The 21,748-nt window shown below is 35.9% G+C and overlaps 5 protein-coding genes across 5 annotated transcripts, besides 32 other annotated features; 3 read left to right on the top strand and 2 right to left on the bottom strand.

The window, feature by feature from the left end:
- Nucleotides 1–7: 7 nt before the first annotated feature.
- Nucleotides 8–152: a microsatellite.
- A 10-nt stretch (nt 153–162) lies between these two features.
- Nucleotides 163–352: a repeat region.
- Nucleotides 353–381: 29 nt separating this feature from the next.
- Nucleotides 382–491: a repeat region.
- Nucleotides 492–523: 32 nt separating this feature from the next.
- Nucleotides 524–674: a microsatellite.
- Nucleotides 675–709: 35 nt separating this feature from the next.
- Nucleotides 710–839: a microsatellite.
- A 29-nt stretch (nt 840–868) lies between these two features.
- Nucleotides 869–972: a repeat region.
- Nucleotides 973–1,111: 139 nt separating this feature from the next.
- Nucleotides 1,112–1,394: a repeat region.
- Nucleotides 1,130–1,415: a repeat region.
- Nucleotides 1,201–1,467: a repeat region.
- A 69-nt stretch (nt 1,468–1,536) lies between these two features.
- Nucleotides 1,537–1,730: a repeat region.
- A 107-nt stretch (nt 1,731–1,837) lies between these two features.
- Nucleotides 1,838–1,884: a repeat region.
- Nucleotides 1,885–1,961: 77 nt separating this feature from the next.
- Nucleotides 1,962–2,076: a repeat region.
- Nucleotides 2,077–2,236: 160 nt separating this feature from the next.
- Nucleotides 2,237–2,353: a repeat region.
- A 44-nt stretch (nt 2,354–2,397) lies between these two features.
- Nucleotides 2,398–2,439: a repeat region.
- Nucleotides 2,440–2,490: 51 nt separating this feature from the next.
- Nucleotides 2,491–2,537: a repeat region.
- Nucleotides 2,538–2,751: 214 nt separating this feature from the next.
- Nucleotides 2,752–2,868: a microsatellite.
- Nucleotides 2,869–2,905: a microsatellite.
- Nucleotides 2,906–3,041: a microsatellite.
- A 21-nt stretch (nt 3,042–3,062) lies between these two features.
- Nucleotides 3,063–3,148: a repeat region.
- Nucleotides 3,149–3,284: 136 nt separating this feature from the next.
- Nucleotides 3,285–3,406: a repeat region.
- A 17-nt stretch (nt 3,407–3,423) lies between these two features.
- Nucleotides 3,424–3,466: a repeat region.
- A 1,407-nt stretch (nt 3,467–4,873) lies between these two features.
- Nucleotides 4,874–4,908: a repeat region.
- A 181-nt stretch (nt 4,909–5,089) lies between these two features.
- Nucleotides 5,090–6,850, bottom strand: FPSE_11242 (uncharacterized protein; the record flags this gene model as incomplete). The annotated part of the gene is made up of 8 exons (XM_009264359.1): nt 5,090–5,108; nt 5,176–5,484; nt 5,546–5,666; nt 5,728–5,926; nt 6,133–6,183; nt 6,257–6,505; nt 6,686–6,694; nt 6,830–6,850. 8 exons carry the CDS (start codon nt 6,848–6,850, stop codon nt 5,090–5,092), a joined length of 978 nt encoding a protein of 325 aa, XP_009262634.1.
- Nucleotides 6,851–7,189: 339 nt separating this feature from the next.
- On the top strand, nt 7,190–9,373 carry FPSE_11241 (uncharacterized protein; the record flags this gene model as incomplete). The annotated part of the gene is made up of 1 exon (XM_009264358.1): nt 7,190–9,373. The coding sequence occupies one exon, from the start codon at nt 7,190–7,192 to the stop codon at nt 9,371–9,373; it is 2,184 nt and encodes a 727-aa protein (XP_009262633.1).
- A 2,460-nt stretch (nt 9,374–11,833) lies between these two features.
- Nucleotides 11,834–15,486, top strand: FPSE_11240 (uncharacterized protein; the record flags this gene model as incomplete). The annotated part of the gene is made up of 12 exons (XM_009264357.1): nt 11,834–12,854; nt 13,026–13,123; nt 13,162–13,422; nt 13,456–13,524; nt 13,704–13,798; nt 14,025–14,659; nt 14,726–14,778; nt 14,893–14,910; nt 15,067–15,081; nt 15,265–15,279; nt 15,396–15,411; nt 15,479–15,486. The coding sequence occupies 12 exons, from the start codon at nt 11,834–11,836 to the stop codon at nt 15,484–15,486; spliced, it is 2,304 nt and encodes a 767-aa protein (XP_009262632.1).
- Nucleotides 14,954–14,998: a repeat region.
- Nucleotides 15,068–15,212: a repeat region.
- Nucleotides 15,246–15,295: a repeat region.
- Nucleotides 15,429–15,493: a repeat region.
- Nucleotides 15,456–15,773: a repeat region.
- Nucleotides 15,528–15,805: a repeat region.
- Nucleotides 15,543–15,838: a repeat region.
- Nucleotides 15,839–17,203: 1,365 nt separating this feature from the next.
- On the bottom strand, nt 17,204–18,094 carry FPSE_11239 (uncharacterized protein; the record flags this gene model as incomplete). Its single annotated transcript, XM_009264356.1, has 1 exon — nt 17,204–18,094. The coding sequence occupies one exon, from the start codon at nt 18,092–18,094 to the stop codon at nt 17,204–17,206; it is 891 nt and encodes a 296-aa protein (XP_009262631.1).
- A 22-nt stretch (nt 18,095–18,116) lies between these two features.
- Nucleotides 18,117–18,165: a repeat region.
- Nucleotides 18,166–18,899: 734 nt separating this feature from the next.
- FPSE_11238 (uncharacterized protein) lies at nt 18,900–20,848 on the top strand (the record flags this gene model as incomplete). The annotated part of the gene is made up of 2 exons (XM_009264355.1): nt 18,900–19,692; nt 19,743–20,848. 2 exons carry the CDS (start codon nt 18,900–18,902, stop codon nt 20,846–20,848), a joined length of 1,899 nt encoding a protein of 632 aa, XP_009262630.1.
- Nucleotides 20,849–21,426: 578 nt separating this feature from the next.
- Nucleotides 21,427–21,464: a repeat region.
- Nucleotides 21,465–21,484: 20 nt separating this feature from the next.
- Nucleotides 21,485–21,514: a repeat region.
- Nucleotides 21,515–21,748: the final 234 nt, after the last annotated feature.

Below are 21,748 nucleotides of genomic sequence, written 5' to 3'. Positions count from 1 at the left end.
TATTAGTTAATAATAAATACCTTATAATAATATATTTAATAATAATTTTAATAATAATTTTAATAGAGTAAGTTAAAATATATAAATAATATAAATATAAATAATAATACTAATTAATTAAAAGTTTTCTATAATAATAAAGATAATATTAAAGCTTTTTAATTATTTTAATATTATTTCTTTATATTTATCTTAATTTAATTATATATTACTATTTATAATAACTTAATAGTAAATTATAACCTTATTTCCTTATATTTAATTCTATAGCTATAAATTACTTTTTTTTTTTCTTTTTTTTATTTATAATCTTTTTCTTCTTTTATATTACTTTTACTATTATTATATATTAGCCCTCTTTAATAAAACCTACCTTTTAGCTTAATATATAATATATCTTATATTAAAGCTATTTAATATATCTTCTATAAGGAATACTTTTAACTTTTAAATAAATAGTATTAATATAAATATTTAATATATCTTATTTACCCTCTTTATAATATAATTCCTCTTATAATAATAATTAATTATTACTAATTAATATTACTTTATATATCTAATATATTAAATTTCTAATAAGATATAATAAGTTTTTAACTTATTATAAAGTATCTTACTATATTAATAAGATTAATATTTTACTTAATTATTTATATTAATTAGCTAATAAAAAAATAATAATCCCTAAAAGTAAAAAATACTTTTAATATTATAAAAATAGATTTATTTATATTAATATATAAATATAACTTATATATATCTTTTATTTACTAATAATAATACTTAAATTTATAATAAATATATTACCTATAGCACTTAATAGATATATTTATATACTCTTATATTCTTTAAGGATTAAAACCTCTTTTAAATAAATATTACTATAAATAATCTATTTAAATCTCTATTAATATACTCTAAATATATAAGTTTTTTTACTTTAAAGTAAAAGTCTTTAAATATATTTAAGGTATCTTAAAAGTTATATTAAGGTAATAAGGTATTATAAAATAAGTAATAAAGCTAGGTATTTAGGAATTACCTCTTAAAGGTTTAATATTAATATAAAGAGAGATAATATTAAAGAGTAATAAATAGAAAATTAGTCTTAATTTTAATTAAAAGGTTTAATATTATTAGCTATTAATAACTAATTAATTAAGTAAAAAATAAAATATAAAACTAAAAAGTATAGCCTTTATTTATCTATAGTATTTATATAAAATATATATTATATATAAACTTATTATATAAGATCTTTTCTATTTTAAAAGAAACTTATATTTAATTTAGAGGTTTTTATATTAAATTATTTAATTAGATAGATAAATAGTTAAATTTATAGTTTTATAGGTTAATTTTAATATTTAAATATTAATTTAAATTATTAAGACTATAAATTTTTATAAAAAGAAAACTTAACTTTATCTTACTAATAATATATAAGATTAACTAATTAAATAAGAAAATAGCTAATCTTATAGTTCTATAGGTTAATAGTAAAGTTTAAATATTAGCTTATCTTAATAAGACTTTAAATTTCTATAAAATAAAAACTTAATTATCTTAAATAAATATTATAATAGACTATTTAATTATATAAAAAGATAATTAGCTTTATAGTTTTATAAGTTAATTATAAAGTTTAAATATTAATTTATTTTAATTAGACTTTAAATTTTTACCTTTTAATAAAAGTAATTATAGTATATAAAATAGTATTAAAAGTAACTTAAACTCTTAAAAACTATTTAATTATATACCTCTAGCCCTAATAAAGTTAATTTTATCCTTAAAACCTTCTATTTTATACCTTTTACTTAGTGTTATACTCTATATTATTTAGTAACTAATAAATTATTTTTAATAAGAAAATAAATAGCGCTAGTATAATATAAGGTAACTAATAAATTAAATCTAAGGTAATTAATAAACTCTAATTTAGCTATAATAAGCAGTTAAATCTATTAAAAAACTTATAAGTTAATAAATTTTAATTATAAGATAAAGATAAAATACTTAATTAAGAGATTAAATGCTATTAATATAATTAATTATTAAATTTAAATATAAGCTTTAAAATTAGCGCTCTTAAACTAATAAAGGTTATTTACCTAAAGCACTTAATTAAAAGTATAAATTAAAAGTCTTTCTTTATAAGACTCTAGATAAGATTAAATATATAGGTAAATACTATTAATATTTAATAGCTAAAAAAGCTTATAGAGATTACTATTTAATAACTATATTATAGCTTTTATATATATATACTAAAAGAAATATAATAAATATTAAGTCTATATATTAATAATTATTAAATACTAAACTAATAAATAATATAAAGTTTATACCTTAATAAAAGGCTTTAGTTAATTAAGTTAAAGTTATTAACTCTTATAAATTTAAATACTTTTATAGTATTAAGTATTTTATAAAGTACCTTAATAGTAAGAGAAATCTTATAAGTAGTATCTTAAGTAGTAGCTCTTTTAGTAATAATTAAGAAGTAATTAATATATTTATTATATTAATTTCTAAGAGATTAGCTATTAATAAGGCCTAAGGCTAACTTAAGGCTATTATATATATTAATTTTCTTACTATCTATAGGATTAGTATTAATAGGGAAATAGAATTTTAACTGATATTACTTATTTTAAGTAGTAATAAAATAAGTAAAAGTTATAAGGGCTAATTAATTTTTATTACTATTACTAATACTTTTATAAATCTTAATAAGGCTTAAGGTAATAGTAATAGTATTATTATAAATAAAGTACTATTAGATATTTAATAGAGAAAAATAAAAAGATAATATTAATAATAACTATAATACTATTAATATAGTTAATAATCTTAGGTATTTTATTACTATTATTATTATTATTACTATTACTATTATATCTTATGCTTTAAGAGGAGTAATAATAGTTAAAATAGCTATAATAGCTATAATAAGAATAGCCTTAAAGAGTATAATAATAGATATAACTATTAAATAGAGATAAAATTAAATATAATTAATTAGTAATTAAAATTAAACTATATATAGTAAAGGCTAATTAATTACTTATAACTTATAATAATAGCTTTTAAGATAATAAGAATAAATATTAATATATTTATATTTTTATCTTTAGTATAAGAAAAGGCTATAATTTAAATTAAGTAAGGCTTAATTGCTATTTAAATTAAGAGATATAAACTAATTAAAGCTAAATCTAGGAATATTAAATTTAATAAGAGTAATAATAAGTTATATAGCTATAAGTATAAATAGCTAAATATTATTTATTAAAATAAAAGCTAATTAATAAAGTAATTAAAGCTATAAGTAAAAATATCTATAAAATAGTAAATAATAATATTATAATACTATAAGATTACTTTATTTTAATATAATCTTAAGTTTAGCCTTTCTTAATATATATTAATAGAGTTTTTATAAAATTATTAATATATACCTTTATATAAGCTATATTAAATAGCTCTTTACTATTAAGCAGAAGATATAAACTAATAAGATATAAAGCACTAATAGTATATATTTCACTTTAAAGACTAGTCTAATCTAGCTATACTATATTTACTGCTACTATATTACCTTTATATTATACCTATATAGAAGCTTAGCCAGCTAGCCTATTTACTTATAGGTAACTTACTGTATTACTTAGTAACTAATAAACTCTTTTTAGTAGGAAATAGAAAGGCGCTAATTTATAGTATAAATAGATTCTATAGCTTATAGTTATAAAGAGTTTTATTTTAAAACTTTTATAAGTTTTATTAAGACTTATATGTTATTATTTAAGATCTTAGCTACTCTAAGCCTAGCTTAGTATTATAGGAGTTATTTAAAAAATAGCATTTAAGGTAAAAGAAGGGTCCTAGCTAACTTATCTATTAAGTATAGTAAATTATATATATTTACTTAGAACTTTTACTTATAATTTATAATACGCTTAACTATTCTTTATCTATAACTAGTATACTATTAATAAATTACCCTAATTAATAGTACTATACCTAGTATATAGAATTTACTTAATCCTTCAGTTATAATATAGCCTTAGTATTTATTATTATTAGGTGTAATTCTATTTTAACTAAAAGTAATACTTATTATATCTTTAAATAGAAGCTAAATAGAGATTACTAATTTAAGGTATTTATATAGTACTCCTATCTAAATATACTTTAAGTTTTTAGTTTTTAAGTATATTGTATTATAGGTATTTAGAAGTTAAAACTGGTATTTATTTATCCTAGAACTAGGATTCTTTATTAAAAGATATTAAAGTTATATAAAGTATTTAGCCTCTAGGCTATATCTAATATAGTTAGATAGTCCTATAATAAGATCCTTACAGTAATTAGAAGAAAAGAAAAAAAGAAAAATATTTAATCTTTTAAAGCAGCCGCATACTCCTAAACTAGTTTATTAAAACTAGGCTCTTTTATATAGTTCTTAACTTAATTTTCAGTTAATTTAATTATACCTATATCATTAAGACCCCCTAGATTATTATCCTCTTATATAGTAAGGAACCTCTATTTACTAATATTATTCTCTTTTACCTAGTTAGGGAAGCTATTATTAAAGTTAAAGCGCTAATACTTCTTCTATATACCCTAAAGAGTAAATATATTAATTAGTAAGTAAAATAGGATATTTATAATATTACTATTAGTTATAATCCTAGAAAGAGCATTTAGGAAGTTAATTAGATAAGAACTTAATATTAGTAGAGTAATACTTAGCAGTATTCTTATGCTAATGCTTAAGAAGTAACCTATAGTATAAACTAGGCTATAGACTTATAGTATTTTATTTTAAAGCCTTATATACTTATTAGTAATTAAGCAGTTATAATAATAAACTTAAGATTTTATATATATATACTATCTTAATAGATTATTAGCTTATAACTTTCTATTAATAAATATCTAACTGTTAACTTTTAGCAGCTTGAAATAATATGGAGCTGCTGATGTAGTATAAGTAGCCTCCTAAAGCTTAATTTGTGGCAATTTAGGCATCTGAAAAGGATTAGTGTAGGACTGAAGCAAAACGGGCGCTCGATTATTGCTGCCAGTCGATGCTGTTGCTGTTATAAAGCTAGAAATTGTTAACTGCGTTTCGTGTCCATAATTCATTGCGTGACTGACATTTTACAAGGTGGTTCAGGCTCTTGCTCCTCTTGTAAGAGTACTGTTTCGGGATCTCGCTGCAGCTTTTCTTTGACGAGCTGTTTGATGACCCTCTCAAGGACACCAGAGTCCCATTTTTCATCCTTGGTAATATTGTTCTTCACGTCAATTGTGGATTCCCACCAATCTCCCAATTTTCCCAAACCAAATGGAAGCTTTTTGAGAACTCCTCCTCTTTGAGGAAAGACCTCGCTCATGAACCTAATGTAGCTCGCGATGCAATCATCCACGTTCATCTCAAGACGTCCAAGCATGATGGCGATAAATCTATGTGAGAAAGCGTAAGCGTGAAGTACAAGGTTATCTCTAAGTAGCGTAAGTATCTTACCCTCCAGTACTAGTACCAGCAATCATGTCAAAGACCTCACAGGGCTTCTTGTCAGGGTAAGATAGTTCCATAACTCTCTTGAGAATCTTGAGAGAAGCCAATCCACGTACACCACCACCATCTAGAAGATGTTAAAACCAACGTTATCATATTCAGATAAAGATTTAAGCTTATTGACGTACCTAAGCATAAAACACGTAGTGGTCTATCGCTTGCAATATCCGTACTCATCATTTCGGCTTTAAAGACAGAACCTGGGACAGATGGTAGGTTATCAAGTTCAGGAAATATTGCCTTGTTAATCTCATTGAATGCTTCTTGGGTAGTTATAACCTTTGCTGCGATAGATCCAAAGTTGACGGATTCTCTCTCCACTAAATGCTCGCATATGTATTAGACGTTGCTAATCGCTTTTAATATAGGGTTAATATAACTAACGTTTAGGACCGAGTTCAACTACCAGAAAGCCTGTATTGGCTGACAGGTACCAACCTGCGAATCGCGAGCAAAGCCTCACAACAATGACGTTTTTTTCCTTATCTTAGGTCAATTTGGCAAGACAATTGCTAGACGATAGAGCATCGTACCTCCAGTAGACGGAATATATCATGATCCTGCGAGAACAAGGATCCAAGTTGCTAGGTCCAAGTTAGGGCTACCGCTATAACCTTTGTAAAGGTGTTCTCGAATTTGGAGAGTGTAGTAACGTACCGGAGAGAACAACTCAATCTCAGGGTCCATATCACTATCAGATTCAGGTGCCATCTCGCTCCTGTGGCTCGTCCATGACAGCAGAATATCATCCTTTTTCCTGGGTTCGATAGCGGCCTCATTCTCGAAAATAGCGACCTCAAACCACGTCCAACTTCCAAGGGCTCTATCGCTATACCAGCCTTGGTCGTGGGATTCAGTGACCAGCTGTATGCTGTGCAAGCGCTGAATGGTCTTGGCATCAAGAGACTATAAACACATTATTAGTATGGCATTATACGGAATATGAGCGGATCTAGTGAAGCAGGGAAGAGACTGACAGGAGTTCTGAGCCAATCAGTGTATCTGATTTTAGCACTGTCTGATTTAACAGTATCTTTATGTGCGCGGATAGCATATTTGCCATCTTTTGCAGTATCATGTACTGACTGACTCAAACTAGACACTGAATATAATGTAAAATTTACTAGCATAATATAAAACCACACAATAGGACCTTAAGACTTGCTTCATTCATATTTCTTCGAGTCCTTTTAGTTTGTTGGTGGTACATTCGTCTTGGAAATTACTGACCTTATCGTCGGTTCCAAGCATTGCAGCCAATTAGAATCTAGTGGGTATATGGAGCATCTGCTCAGCCAATTACTGAATTTCACGGGCACGATCCATCTGTTTTCGGTCATGTGGGTCTCTGACTTAGCCAATCATCGAATTTCGCGGGCAAAGTTTGTCCATTTATAGCTAGTATACAGCTACCCTTCTTCAAATCTTACGTAAGGCACATTTCAACGCATATGTGCTGAGTCTTGTCTTATCCTCTGCTTAGAAATCTCCATTTGTATCCTATTACCTGTGTAACCCATGTACCTGAGATTTATTCCCGACTTATATCCTGCTATTTATAACCTCGGAATATTCTATACTAGATTTAATATGCAAAGACCAATACAGCGTGGACGACCACGCAAGTATGCGATGGCTAAGGATAAAGCGGCAGCAGATTATGAACGCCAGCGGAACAAAAGGCAGAAGGCAGCGGCCGGAGATGGAGGGTTACCCTATAGCAATTTTCACAACTTCCACTATCCCGTCCAGCAGTTAGATAACTTACAGAGGAGTACATTCGCACAACTGCAAGAACAAGACATTAGCAACTTTCTGCCTCCACCTAGTCCCCCACTACAACCCATCACTGAGGGAGTATTCGCTGATCATGATGAGCCTCTCATATCAACATCGATTATGTCCTCACCGTCCCTACTCGCAATAGATCCTCAGGTACCCGGAGATATCAACGAACGAAGCATACCCAGTACCGGATCTGCCCCTTATACGGAAGATGCGGTAGCTGTTCCAAATCATCGGGATCCTGACCCGGTTCTGGATATTGTCTCTGATACAACCCCGGGAACCTCTCCACAAGTGGGCGACGGCGAGCCAAGTCCAATTGAGCATCTCGCACAAGAGCTAGCAGAACAGCTTATTAAATTCCATGGATGCTGCAACGAGTGCCACCAGGCAGCACGAAGTCACCATATGGAAGATCCCAACTACCATATTGCCCTCGCTGAATACCTAGAATTTACACCTGAGTTAGGTCCGGATATTCTTGGTAGCGACACAATTGCGCGCCAGAAAGATGACTTGGCGGGAAAACTAAGCCCCGAATCCAGAAGACAGGTCTTTTGTGGTATTGACTCTAGAGAAAAGGTCCCATATGTCTATTTGGGTGAGGATGAGAGAGTTACCGACAATGCTGGAATCACTTTTGATATAGACAGCGTCGTGGCCTTTCCATCTAATCTTGCCGTCGCTAAGCAAGGAATCCATTGGTCGCCTACTCAGATGGCTGTATCTGATCTTCAGTCCGATCTCCATCTTCGGTCAATCCCAGTTACATATACTGATATGAATGGGAAACTGCATCAAGTCCACCGGCCCGTACACCACATTCCACACTACACATTCGGTCGTCTTATTGGGTTTGAAGATATATCCCTATATCTACTATTTCCAAACTTATATCGGGAAGAGCAAAAGTGTAGCAAGATCAGGGATGAAGACTTTCGGCTGTGGATGGACGGCATTCTTCTTCCTGCGATATACAAATGCTGTAGCACAGCCCAAGTTCAGCATTATCCCTCAAGCTATGACCACAGTCGATATAATTCTACCGCTCGAGGAGTAGAGGGCCTTTCTCAACGTGTGCACCCGGTGGGACGCGAGCAACGACTGGTATACTTTCTGCAGCCGGAGGCATTGGAGGAGATTTGGGCCCATATCACCACTATTATCCAAGATCCGGGATTTCAACAGTTTAAGGACGTTATTATTCTTCTTCAAGGCAAGAACCTAAAAGTCCTTACAAAAGATGTTACCTGGGACAAGATGATGACACGATTTCGAAATTACTGGACCAGCGCAGTCGAGGAGAGCCACACCACAACAGAGCGATACTTTGACATTGGTAAAGAAACATGCCCCCAGCAGACATCTCAGATTGTACCGTGGAGCCAACTGGCAGCTGGTATCATGGATAGTCCAACAGAGAAACGGGCAGAAACACTGCTCTATCGGCGATGCTGTTTAGAATCATACGCCTCTCAGGCCGAGAATAGGTCTACTGATAATCGAGGGATCCAAAAGCAGGTCTTTTACCCGTTCAGTATGCTTCGAGACACTGGAAGTTTAACCATTGAGACTGGAAAGCGCTCTTCACGCCGAGCTGCTGGTCTTCTCTACTCTCAGTTCTACTCCAGTGTCAAGGAAGTGTTTGCAGCAGGAAACGTATACCCGTTTACAAATACAGCGATAGAGACCCTCGCTCTTGACAAGAAGCTAAGAAAAACGTGGGAACTCGTTGGAGGCGGTCTCAGTAACCAGCCGGCTGCATTGATCAAGGCATACCTGTACACAAAGCTTCGATGCCACTATGCCCTGTTGGGATCTATGCAGAAATCCTTTGGCATTAGAGAAGAGCATCGTGTTTCTAAGGAACTTTTCGACGCTATCGACAACCGGATGAGATTCCGAGAGCTTCACAACCAGCGACTCATCGTACCCACAGACGATAATTCGCCATACTATAGCTTCACGACCGATACCTTACTTCGATAGGTGCGGTAGAACATCAATAAGTTCTGCATAGGGTTCAAGATAGTATACAGCTTCCAAGATCCACATTTTATGACTTAGGAATATACGAGGGCCATACTAATGTTTCTTCGCTATCTCCAATTCTCATATACAGGCAGATTAATACAGAAAGTCAGTGGCTACTGGCAAGATATTCATCAGCAACCTGATGCACATCAGCCAAATAGACTTCACCGCCACAAAGGCCTTAGCTTTAAGCTCACCATAGAAAAGTATAGCTATACCTAGTTTCTTAACAAGATTAATTAGAACACGCTTACTTTCCGCCAACCCCATACAGCCTATATAATATTCAACAATCCATCGATGCAGAATATATACCGCACCCAGTATCACCAAGTCCGAGATATACAGATTGATTTTATTCAAATCAACAAGGCTTACCAATAGATACTTAAGTTCAACTCAATTCCTACTTATCTTCATCTCCTAAAAAGATATCTACAAGAGCTATACCTATATGCATTTCACAAAGACGTCTTCTTTCACGCCAAGTCGGCTTTGAAGCCTGAATACCTAGAATCAGCATTAGCAGGAGAGATTCCCCTCTACTATCACAATATCAACAACGCCATACTCAAGGAACACCAGCCACTCCAGCTTACAGAAGGAAATCAGTTAGCAGTAAAGAATATCGACATCTTATTTACCTAGCTTTAGAAATCAAAGGATAATCATTTTAAGCGGCAAGGATAGAACAAGAAGCCATACCGTATACTATTCCAACAGAGCTTCCATGCTATTAAAATCATATGAGGCAAAGCTAATACACGGAAATAGCATCAAGAATTAAAACAGTCATTTCTTGGCAGCCATTGGATTCTCCCGTATCCACACAGCCGCAGTTTTATCCGCAAGGACAAAAAAGAAAAGCAGTTTGTCTAATAGCCCATTACACATCCGGGACTTATTAAGTACTACGCTAGATCCCGCCAGACCGGAACTATTTCACATCCCCTACCATCATCTAGCATCCAACATCATCCTATTAACGGCTGGCAACTAGCAACCAATTTGACTTCCAACAGATACATACCCTATATCATAGAGCCTAAGCAGGACTTAATTCGACTCTCTAAAGACGAGCTTTATGCACAGCTAGTTTATCTTCGGGAAAGAGTATCGGCCAATATGACCCAAAGCACTTTCCCAGCGCCCACACTAGAGCTAGACAATTCCACTAGGGGTTATTTTCCAAGCCGATAGTGCCCAGTAAAACAAATGAAAGTCGCCAAGACGTTTAAGGAATATGATAACGCTAATAATTGTATATGGTTTTTAAGCAAGGCGTTAGAAAAGTACAAACATCTCCAACATGATCAACTAAGACGACAAAACAGGCAGCGTCTAAATCATACTATAATCGAAATGGATAACGATTCAGATTCAACCTCAGAAGGTAAAGAGGCTGAGTATACCTCGGATAAAGAGAGCCTAGTTATGATGCAAAAGAAGCAGGCGCAGGTCATGCGCAATATGGAAACCCAAATGCATGAGCTCATTAAAGCACATTATCGAAGATATCCACAGTAGAAGAAGTGTTATGACCCGGAGCTGAGAGAGCTAAATTACCGCCTAGCGAAAGTTAAATGATGTCCAGGAGGATAATAAATAAGAATAAAACAAAAGTGGACACACAAATATATGTGCTTAGTTGGCCAAAGCCGTGTGATGCTGCGCTGACCTACCAACATAAGAAAAAGCTGATTGGGCTAGCGTCTGCGACTGAGGAGTAGCATCCTTGGCAAATGACTGATGATGAATTTCTCAGCAGTCTGCTGCTGCCCAACGGTGCTCAACCTACCCTATCCTAGCTGCGCGGCAGATTCAGCTCTGAATTCAATGGTTTTCCCATAGTTAAAAAAGGCGCTAATGAACAGATGATCTACTCTTCTATTTCTAGTTGTCGTGTAACACTAATTGTCGCGTACCTATTCCCTTTTTAACTGCATGTCCATATCTGAATTATCCTGTGGTTTCGAGCGGGAAATGCCGACGATCTCCCCGGGTAAGAGCGGGTCGATGAGCAATTCAAGAGCTTAGTTCGTGTTTACGTTACAGCAAGGGCAATTCTGCTCCAGCTTGAGAGTTATATCGCCTAATCGACTTTCATGGTTAGAATGGTTCTCCAATCAAACTGGTCCAGACTTTACAGCCCACAGCTTGATCATGACTGACGAGTATAGCCACCACGGCAAGCTGATGGGGCGGTGGCTGTGTAAAAGTCACGTGAATTCAACCAGTCCTTTGACGCAGCCTGATCCCAGCCTCGTGCCCTCGCCGTCTTTTCCTCGTGCATCTCCAGTCTTGGACGAAACGACAGTTCTATCGGCCGTCAAGACAGCATCTCTATTTACTTTGCAACAACAATAGGCCCGCTGCCTTAACCGTGGCGCGCGGTCTGAGAGCAAGTCCGTCAGCATGAACCCCACATCATCGCATGACCGCGATAACGAGGACCATTTCCAGCTTCCGAAGCGACAAAAGATATGCCATTCCAACAAAGAGAACGACCTACCATACGACCGGTATACTATAGCCTGGATCTGTGCGCTGTATATCGAGACGGCTGCTGCCATAGCCATGCTAGACGAGAAGCATGGTGAACTACCGAGATGCCCTAACGATGACAATGCCTATACGCTTGGAAGCATCAACAATCACAATATTGTTATCGCAAGTTTGCCTCAAGGCCAATACGGGAATAATAATGCCGCAAATGTGGTAACTAACTTAACCCGTACTTTTCCATCAATCCGCCATGGGTTGATGGTCGGTATCGGCGGTGCAGCGCCTGCTAACAAGGACATTCGCTTAGGCGATATTGTCGTGGGAACAAGAGTGATGCAATATGACCTTGGGAAGATTCTGAGTGGCGGTGAGATTCAGCGAACAGCCACCCCCAAGACCCCCCACCAGTCTCTGTGTACAGCTGTAACAAACTTGCGAGCCAACCATGAAGAACACCCTACTCGGGTTATGGCTATCATCCAGGAAAGGATGGGGCGACGCATAGACTATCACCGGCCTGTAGCACCTGACAATCTTTTTCAGGCATCATATGAACACAACCCGTCAATGGGCAGTTGCCAAACCTGCGACCATTCGCAGCTTGAGAGACGCGAGGCACGAAGATCTTGCGAGCCAAAAATCCATTATGGAGCAATCGCCTCCAGCAATCAGGTCATGAAAGATGCAGTTACGCGCGATCGTGTAGCCCAAGAGCTGGATATTATATGCTTTGAGATGGAGGCTGCAGGGTTGATAGATGTCCTCCCCTGCCTTCCCATTCGAGGTATATGTGACTATTCAGATTCCCATAAAGCCAAGGACTGGCAGAAATATGCAGCAGCAGTGGCTGCTGCGTATGCAAGGGAGTTCTTGGAGGCCCTGCCAGCAACCAGCGAGACACAGAGAGACTTTTGGCTCAATGCCTGCCCTCGTATGTTGACGTTTTGCCTCGCAACTGCTTGAGTAAAGGAAGCTAACTTGTCATTGCAGCTGAGCAAATGAACCCTGGTAATCGTCGACAACGGCTAATAGAGTCTCTGGAATTTGATCAGATTAATTCACATAGGACCACAATCAAGACTGCCTATACTAAGACTTGCAGCTGGTTTCTCAAACATCCTAACTACCTGGCATAGTTTGATCCAGCGAAGCGGCCACACCATCATGGCTTTCTTTAGATTCAAGGCAAACCTGATGCTAGTAAATCGATCATTATAAAGTTCATCTACAAAAAACAGAAAAAGACAGACATCCCGATGAAAGCCATTACTATGTCATTCTTTTTCAATACCAGAGGAGATCAGCCAGAAAAGTCAGTCACAGGCATATATCAGTCTCTCCTTCTACAGCTTCTCAAAGGCTTCCCCGATCTACAGAAAATCCTGGACGACCCTAATTTAATACCACAGAACCAGGTCGCATACCCACCCTTAAACATTCTCAAAGACCTATTCCATTCCGCAATTTCGTCCCTAGGGGAGCAAGCGCTTACCTATTTTGTTAATACGCTAGATAAGTGTAATAAGCAATAGGTCAAGGATATGGTCAAATTCTTTAAAGAAGTCGCCAAACAATGTATCAAAGACAATATGAGATTTCAAGTGTGTTTCTCGAGCCGTCATTACCCTTACATTAACATCAAGTCGGGGATTCAATTAACATTAGAAGGTGAAGACGGTCATAACAAAGACTTAAAGCACTACATCACCAAACACTTACGCGTTCGGGATCTTGCCCTTGTTAATGAGCTGAAACAAATGATGCTTAAGAAAGCGGCTAGCGTTTTCCTCTGGGTTGCCCTAGTAGTGGAAATTTTAAACAAGGAGAATCTCCATGGACGCCTAGCTTTTTGAACAAGATTGCAAGAAGTGCCAAGTGAGTTAAGTGAGCTCTTTAGAGATATCCTTACTCGAGATCAAGAGCACATGGAAGACCTATTACTCTCTATTCTATGGATTCTTCTCGTAAAGAGGCCGTTAAACCCTGGAGAGTATTATCATGCTCTTTAGTCTAGATTATCAATAAAACGGAAAGGAGATCGCGAGATGCCGTCTATCAACACTTTAGATGCCAGCGACTGCTTTAACAAATGCGTTATCAGTTCTTCCGAAGGGCTCACTAAAATCACTAAAGGCAAGAAACCTACAGTGCAGTTTATATATGAGTCTGTCCGTGACTTTCTTATGCAGGATAAGGGTCTATATAAACTATGGCCAAATCTTGGCGCAGACTGGGAGAGCCAGGGTCACGAGGAGCTCAAGCTATGTTGTAACGCCTACGTGTTCCACGAAACCATAGGGAAGGCACTTGAGGAACAAAAGTCCACGGACTCACGGCTCCTAAAGGATAAATTACTAAAACAATTTCCTTTTCTGGAGTACGCCCATCAGTTCGTTCTTCAACACGCTGATGCTGCTACCCACGAGATTCCCCAGCAACAATTCATTAGCGAGTTTCCCGTAATAAGCTGGGTTCAAATCTTCAATATCTTTGAAAAGCACGCGGTTCGCAAGTACGATCAAGAAGCAGAAATACTCTACATCCTCGCTGATAGGGGGCTTCCAAACCTTATCCGGATAAGGCTCGAAACAAGCCCTGGGGGTGACGGAGGAGGGGGGAGATACCGCCATCCACTACTGGCTGCGATGGCTAAAGGAAATAAGGAAAGTGTCATAGCCTTATTGGGTCTCCCATCGGGCATCCATAACGGTATCGACATCATAGATGGCCTCAAGTGTAAGATAGACTCAGTGCGGAAGGATTATACCCCTTTTTCTTAGGCATGCGAACAGGGTCATATAGCCATCGCCAAGTTCCTTTTGCAGGACGGTGCACGGGTTATTGAGGCAGATTTAGTGAGGATAACCAAGAACGGTTACTCAGATACTGTAAAGATGCTTCTTGCCTATAGAGCGGATACTGCAGCTATAGATAAGGATAGATAGATATTACTATATTTAGCATTATAGTATAGTCACTTAGAGATAGTAAAAATGCTTCTTAAGAAGGGAATAGATATTATAGCTATAGATAAATATAAATAGATACTATTATATAAAGTATTATAAAATAATAGCCTAGAGATTATAAAGATACTTTTTAATAAGGGAGTAAATATTATAGCTATAAATAAAGATAAATAGGTATTATTTTATAAAGTATTATAAAATAGTTACTTAAAGATAATAAAAATACTTATTAATAAGGGAATAAATATTATAGCTATAAATAAATATAAATAGATATTACTATATTTAGTATTATAGTATAATTACTTAAAGATAATAAAGATACTTCTTAAAAAAGGAATAAATACTATAGCTATAAATAAATATAAATAGATATTATTATATAAAGTATTATAAAATAATAGCCTAAAGACTATAAAGATACTTTTTAATAGAGAAATAAATACTATAGCTATAGATAAAGATAAATAGATATTACTATATAAAGTATTATAAAATAATAGCCTAAAGACTATAAAGGTACTTTTTAAAAAGGGAATAAATATTATAGCTATAAATAAAAATAAAATAATATTATTATATAAAGTATTATAAAATAATAGCTTAAAGACTATAAAGATACTTTTTAATAAGGGAATAAATATTATAGCTATAAATAAATATAAATAGATATTATTATATTTAGTATTATAATATAATTACTTAAAGATAATAAAAATACTTTTTAAAAAGGGAATAAATATTATAGCTATAAATAAAAATAAAAAGACTATATTATATTAAGCTTTATAAAATAATTATTTAGAGATTATAAAGATATTTTTTAATAAGGAAATAAATATTATAGCTATAAATAAGTATAAATAGATATTATTATATTTAATATTATAAAATAGTTATTTAAAGATAATAAAGATACTTCTTAAAAAAGAAATAAATATTATAACTATAGATAAGAATAGAAAGACTATACTATATTAAGCTTTATAGTATAGCTACTTAAAGATTATAAAGATACTCTTTAAGAAGGGAGTAAATACTATAGCTATAAACTAGCATTAATTAACACCTAACTTACTTACTATAAGTCAGTAATAACCTAGCCTAGCTAGGTTATAGAAAGCACTATATAAATAGAAAAGGCGCTATTAAAGCTGGGGGGCTAGGTTATAGAAGAAAGTAGTAGAGGGGCTAAGTTATAGATATTCTATTAGGTAAAATAGCTAAGAGTAGTATCCTGCCAGATATTTATCAGGCGGTTTAAAATACATACTAGTAGCTCTCAATAGGAATAACACTAGAGGTTATTATACTTATATATATTACTATACTAGTCTAAAAGCAGAATACTACTATTAACACAGGGCTTCCAGGTATTACTTTAGGTTAAGAATATAGATATTTTATAATATATAAACAGTATAGAAATTAAACATATTGCACTATCTAAATAAATAAGTCTATTACTTCCTAATCTAATAAAAGCCTAGTCCTATAGTCTAAAATTAACTCTAGTAAAGTTAATTTAATTAACCTACTTTAACCCTAATAGGGTTAATTTATTATTAAGGAGTAAAGTTAATTTAATATTCTACTATATATATAAATAGTAATACTAATTAGAATAAGGGCCTATTAGGGGTTTACTATAGAATATATTATATCCTTTTGCATAAAGTGCTATAGGGGGTAATATTATACTACTAGATACTCTTATTATTAATTAAAGAACTATTATTATTCAGATCTTACTACTAGTCACTAAATCACTATAATAGCTTTAAACTTACAATCTAAACTATATAGTGCAATTTATCCCTAGCAATTATACCCCTGCATCAGTTAGTAACAATTTAAATCTAAAGTAACTAATAAACTCTAGATCTTAACTAATATATAGTAAAATAACTGTAAAAGTATATAAGGTTATAAAACTTAACCTTAGGATTATAGTAAGAAAGGGTTTCTTTTAAGAAACTGCTATAAGCATTAAAGATCCTTAGATTCTATTATAGACTCTGGTTTAGTTGTTTTATTACTAGCAGGGGTGCTGCAGAGTCTAGGCCAATAATAATAAGCTTAGTTAGTATAAGAGAAATATTAAGACTGGCGGCTTTGCCATTTATCGGAAATACTACTAGCCATAAGTAATTTACCAAGCCGCGGGTTAGTATATAAATGTATAGATAAAGGTATATATAGAAGTAAGTGTGCGTAGGGAAACTATATAATAGCGTTTCTACTAGCCAAGCTTGGATAATCAGTTAATATAAGTGAATCCATTAGCTTCTATTCTATAACCCAACCCAGATCATACAAGTATCTCACGTCCCATCCATAGTCCTATAGTCCTAGGGAATACTCGGGTCCACTCCTCCACCTCTATCTGCATAACCTGCTCAAAGGTTGCCTCCCCTTGTCTTACTTCCTCCCTGGCCATCTCTGTGGGGGAATCCCAGTAAGAACGAATGCTGCGCGATGGATGATTGCCCTCATAATCATCACCTCTGCTTATCATCTTCTTGATAGCAAACCTATCACCGAATTCCTCAATGAGGAGCTTCACAACATAGGAGATATCCTTGATCATCTGATGCGTTGCAAGGTCGCTGCCATCCAGAACACCGCGGCCATACAACACTAACGTGATATGTTGTGCGTTAGTGAAGAGGAAGATATCTTGGAGGCGCTTCTGTGTCCATCTAGCAGCCTCGCCTGTCCCATGCCGATAATGCACGCTCTTTGGGTCATCTATCCCACTGTCACTATCGCAGCCTTCCTCGTGGAGGTAGAAGTCATCAAGTGCATCGTATGAGTCAACGAGTACAGTAATGCTGCCTTTGATCAGCGGAGCAACAGGCACCTTCGTTTTATAGTCGCCAAGGGTGTCGGTCATAAACTCGCGCAGCCAGTGCAGCCGCACGTTGAAATGGTTTTCGCCATAGTACACATCAGAAGCCTCCTTCACCAGCTGCTTGCCGGTCTCATCTTCACCCATAAAGTACCGCTGGCGTAGGAGGACACCATCAGCAATTTTGGGGTTCAAGGAGCCATCATCATCTGCCTCATCAATCAAGACCGGTTGCCGTTGCACGAGGTTTTGTCGAAAGAGAGTGCGGCGGTCTCGCGGAGATAACAAGGCAAATTGAGGGATGGTAAGACCGCCAAGCATACGGCGGATTGTTGTAGCATGCTGATCCATTCTATATTGGATGAATGAAAATAATAAGAATGGGAATAAAAATAAAAATAGGTATAAAAATGAATATAGAAGTTAGTTATAGGGTAGGCATAACAGGTAAATAAGTAAGAATATGTAGTAGTAAAGAAGGGAAGTATGTCTAGAGCAGATCTAGGTTAGGAGGTCACTACTTATCTAATATGATTTTCTATGGCCCGTGCACTTAACCCCAAGGGTTTTCCCCTACGTCGCTTAGTAACCTAACCGATAGGCCGTTGGTACCCTGATGCACAAATAAGTCTGATCGCTATTTAACCGTCTTTCCGGTTAGGGAAACGATCCTGGGTTTCCAATAAAGTCTATGAATGTCATTCTAATCTTCAATATTACTGATTTTGAGAGAGACTAAGCGTTTCCCAGTGTTGCAAGCTCGTCCAGATAATATCATCTACTATATAGAGCGTACTGCTGCTCGATTAGCCGGCTCTTCTCTGAACGGTAACGGATTAAATTAAGGTACCTTAGTAATACCCGCCAGCCAGTAAAATAATCTTATTGGCTACCCCTAGGCGAAGGACAAGAGTTATGTATCACCGTTGCTATCGCAAGCCGAATTACATTTCCCGTTTCAACCTCCGCTGCACGGCGTCGGTATATATTGGGTGTGATTGGCGGCCTAAATGTAATTGAGGCGCAAACATAGCCACCGCCAAAGTTACAAGGCTGCAGCTAAGGCAGAATTCCCCTCGCGACCCCGCCATTAAGAACAATCAGGCTCGGATACTCTCGTTCTCTTCTTTTTCTCAACTTGCCGCATTTCGTCGTTATGGAGGCAATTGGACTAGGTGCGGGCATCTTGCCTATGTTCAAGCTTTGCCTTGACTACCTTCAACTGTACAAAACAGCTCAAGCCTCCACAATTGACAGTCAAATTCTCTTGTACAAACTCGATTGCGAACACGAGAGTTTCAACATCTGGGGAGAAAAGCATGGTGTGTTCGAGGCGGAGGGAAGCGAAGGAAGGAATCCTGAGCTGGATCATGCTGACAGGGCGCCCAAAGTCACCAAGGCCTTGGAGCTCATCCATGGATTATTAAGCGATGCTGAAGTCCTACGAGAGCGATACGGTGTCGGTATCTCGACCGGTACGAGCCCTTCCGATTTGGCCCAAGAACCCTACCCTAGTAACTCGGGACTGAAGAGACTGAAATGGCTCAGGAAACGATCGGGAGATGAGCAGAGTCTTGATATTATGCAGAAGGCGCGATGGGCAATCAACGACAAGATCAAGTTCCAAGACTTGATCACCCATCTACACGATCTGGTAGACAGCCTCTACAAGATTCTCCCTGTTCCTCCCCGAGATCTGAATGCTGCGGCTATCCGAGATATCAGATCTCTTGCAGGAAATATGGCCAAGCTGGAATTGTTTGAGAAAGCTAGCCAGGATTGCTATCCAGCCTGGTCTGGAGCAGCCAGCGTGATGCGTGAGGCAGCGTCGACGAGGGCACCAGATGCAATCAGCCAATGGGTGGCTGAGCTGGAAGATGAAAGTGGAATTGATGGTGAACTCAATCGAAGCGTAATGGATAAGCCAAAAACAGGAAAAGATTTCGAGAGTATGTGTCTCCGTATCCTAATGGCAAATTTCACTAACAAATGCTTCCAGGTGCCATGGCGCAAGCATTCAAATCCAATTACTACTACGGCTGGGGTTCCCCGTTTTTTGTCTTTACTCAGGACTGTCCATCGTCCTCTTCATTGTCTTGTGGTCTTGAGAGGCTTGAAATCCATCGCGACGGACCAAGCTTTGTCTTTGAAAATGATAAGGAGCGGGTATGGGGGCTAGGCAACCGCATCACTGAGGCCATCAACCCAAGTATTGACGGCGATAAGATTAAGGGTTTTGCGGACGCCAACTACGATGTTCAGGAGGCGATTTCAGGGGTCATGACTGATCTCATCAATAAGATGTATCCTGCAGCCCGCGTTTACATTTGCTGTCCCCCATGCCGTTGCGCCATTCGAACCGCTTTGATTATCAGCCAGGGCCAGAACAAAGACATCATACACTATAGGATCAGAGTGGATGAGAGGATCCCATGCTCCTGCTGCCCGAGTAAAGAGAAGCTCCATCGCCTACGAAGCATTCACAAAACTACATGCGAGTGGGACATGGGGCTTATCGTTGATGAGCCTTTTGGGGCCTATATTCGTTACATAGATCGAGTATGGCTTGAGAAACGTATTTATACGCTTGAGACGGAGCTTTACGACAAGGATAACCCGAGGGAAGACCGAGGCCAGATATCTGAGCTCCTCGAGAGCTTCTTTTCAATAACAAGTATTGAAAAGCATTTGCTCCTTGCGGAAGCTAGCCAATGTTCATGGATCTTACAGACGAAGCCTTTTCCTTGGTCACCAAGGGTATGCAAGGCAAATGAGATATTTCGCCTTTCGGTTTTGAAATCTTCACCTTTGGAGTTCAAGACTGTCTACCTGGGCACTTTCACTTCGGCACCCATGACTACGCCAACGAGGCATTTAGCGCCACCTGGTAGCGACAATGCATTCGGAAGCAGCCTCAAAATGCCTGGTCGTGTAGGGTCTATACTATCGAGGGACAGCGGCTTTAGTCCAAAGGAGCTACCAACCGAGACAACGGGTCTGCTTCGAAAAGGCTACAGCTCTGCACCTTATCAATCCGGTGACGAAACTGGAAAGAGTAGCGACGAAGAGAGCCGGAGCTCCAAGCGGATTAAGACGCGACACTAGCTACATGGGACGAGTTTCGCGGAGCTCTTAAATCCAACGGACACTTGATTTGTCGCAATAGTGGTAGTAGGAATGGCCATGTGAGGTACTTTCGCTGAACTTGGATATGTATGGTTGAAATTGCTCAAGGAAGCGTGATATTGGAAGCTCTATTAGTCAAATGCGGTAACAAGTACCATGGTTGCAATAAGTTGAATTGCCAGATCACTGGATTCTCGCGTTATACTGTTTCAAAGAAGCATAAATTGGATGCTGCCTCCGTCAGAGTTCGAGGTCGAAAAACTCACTTTGTTTTCATAGCAGAGACCTCCCTATTAAAAGTGACTTATTTTGAATCCAGCTACTAATTAGCTCTTAATCATTCACCTTGCATCAATAGCGTCACATCTCCACAACGGACAATTCCAAGTCTGCCCCGCCCTCTCTGTAATAATTGCCAGCATATAAATACCGCTGAACTTATATATTCTTCTTAAGTTATTACTAATTTTAAAAAGAACACTTAGATATTTATCTTTTCTACTTCTCATTATTTATAATAGCTATTCCTTAATGCTAAACCCCTCTAATCTAAGAACTATATAAATTTTATATTAGTAAGAATATTAATAATAAACCTAAACCTAGTATTATACCTTAATATTTATTATTTATTATAAGTAAATAGGGTTAAGTTAAGGTAATTAAATAATAAGTAGGTCTAATTATATTACTAAACTTTAACTTAAGGAATTTAACCTTAAATCCTTTAATCTATCTTTTTATATATTAAATTACCTAAAGATCTCCTAGGGACCTATTGCTAATTAATTATATTTAAATACCTCCTTAATACTCTTATAATTACTTCCTTTTCTATAATTCTAGCCTTTAGAATTACTTAATAATAGCTTTATATAG

The sequence above is a fragment of the Fusarium pseudograminearum genome, chromosome 3, assembly GCF_000303195.2.
Source record: "Fusarium pseudograminearum CS3096 chromosome 3, whole genome shotgun sequence".
NCBI classification, from domain to species: domain Eukaryota; kingdom Fungi; phylum Ascomycota; class Sordariomycetes; order Hypocreales; family Nectriaceae; genus Fusarium; species Fusarium pseudograminearum.
The sequence above is the reverse complement of the archived record's forward strand: the minus strand, read 5'-3'. Positions and strand labels throughout refer to the sequence as shown.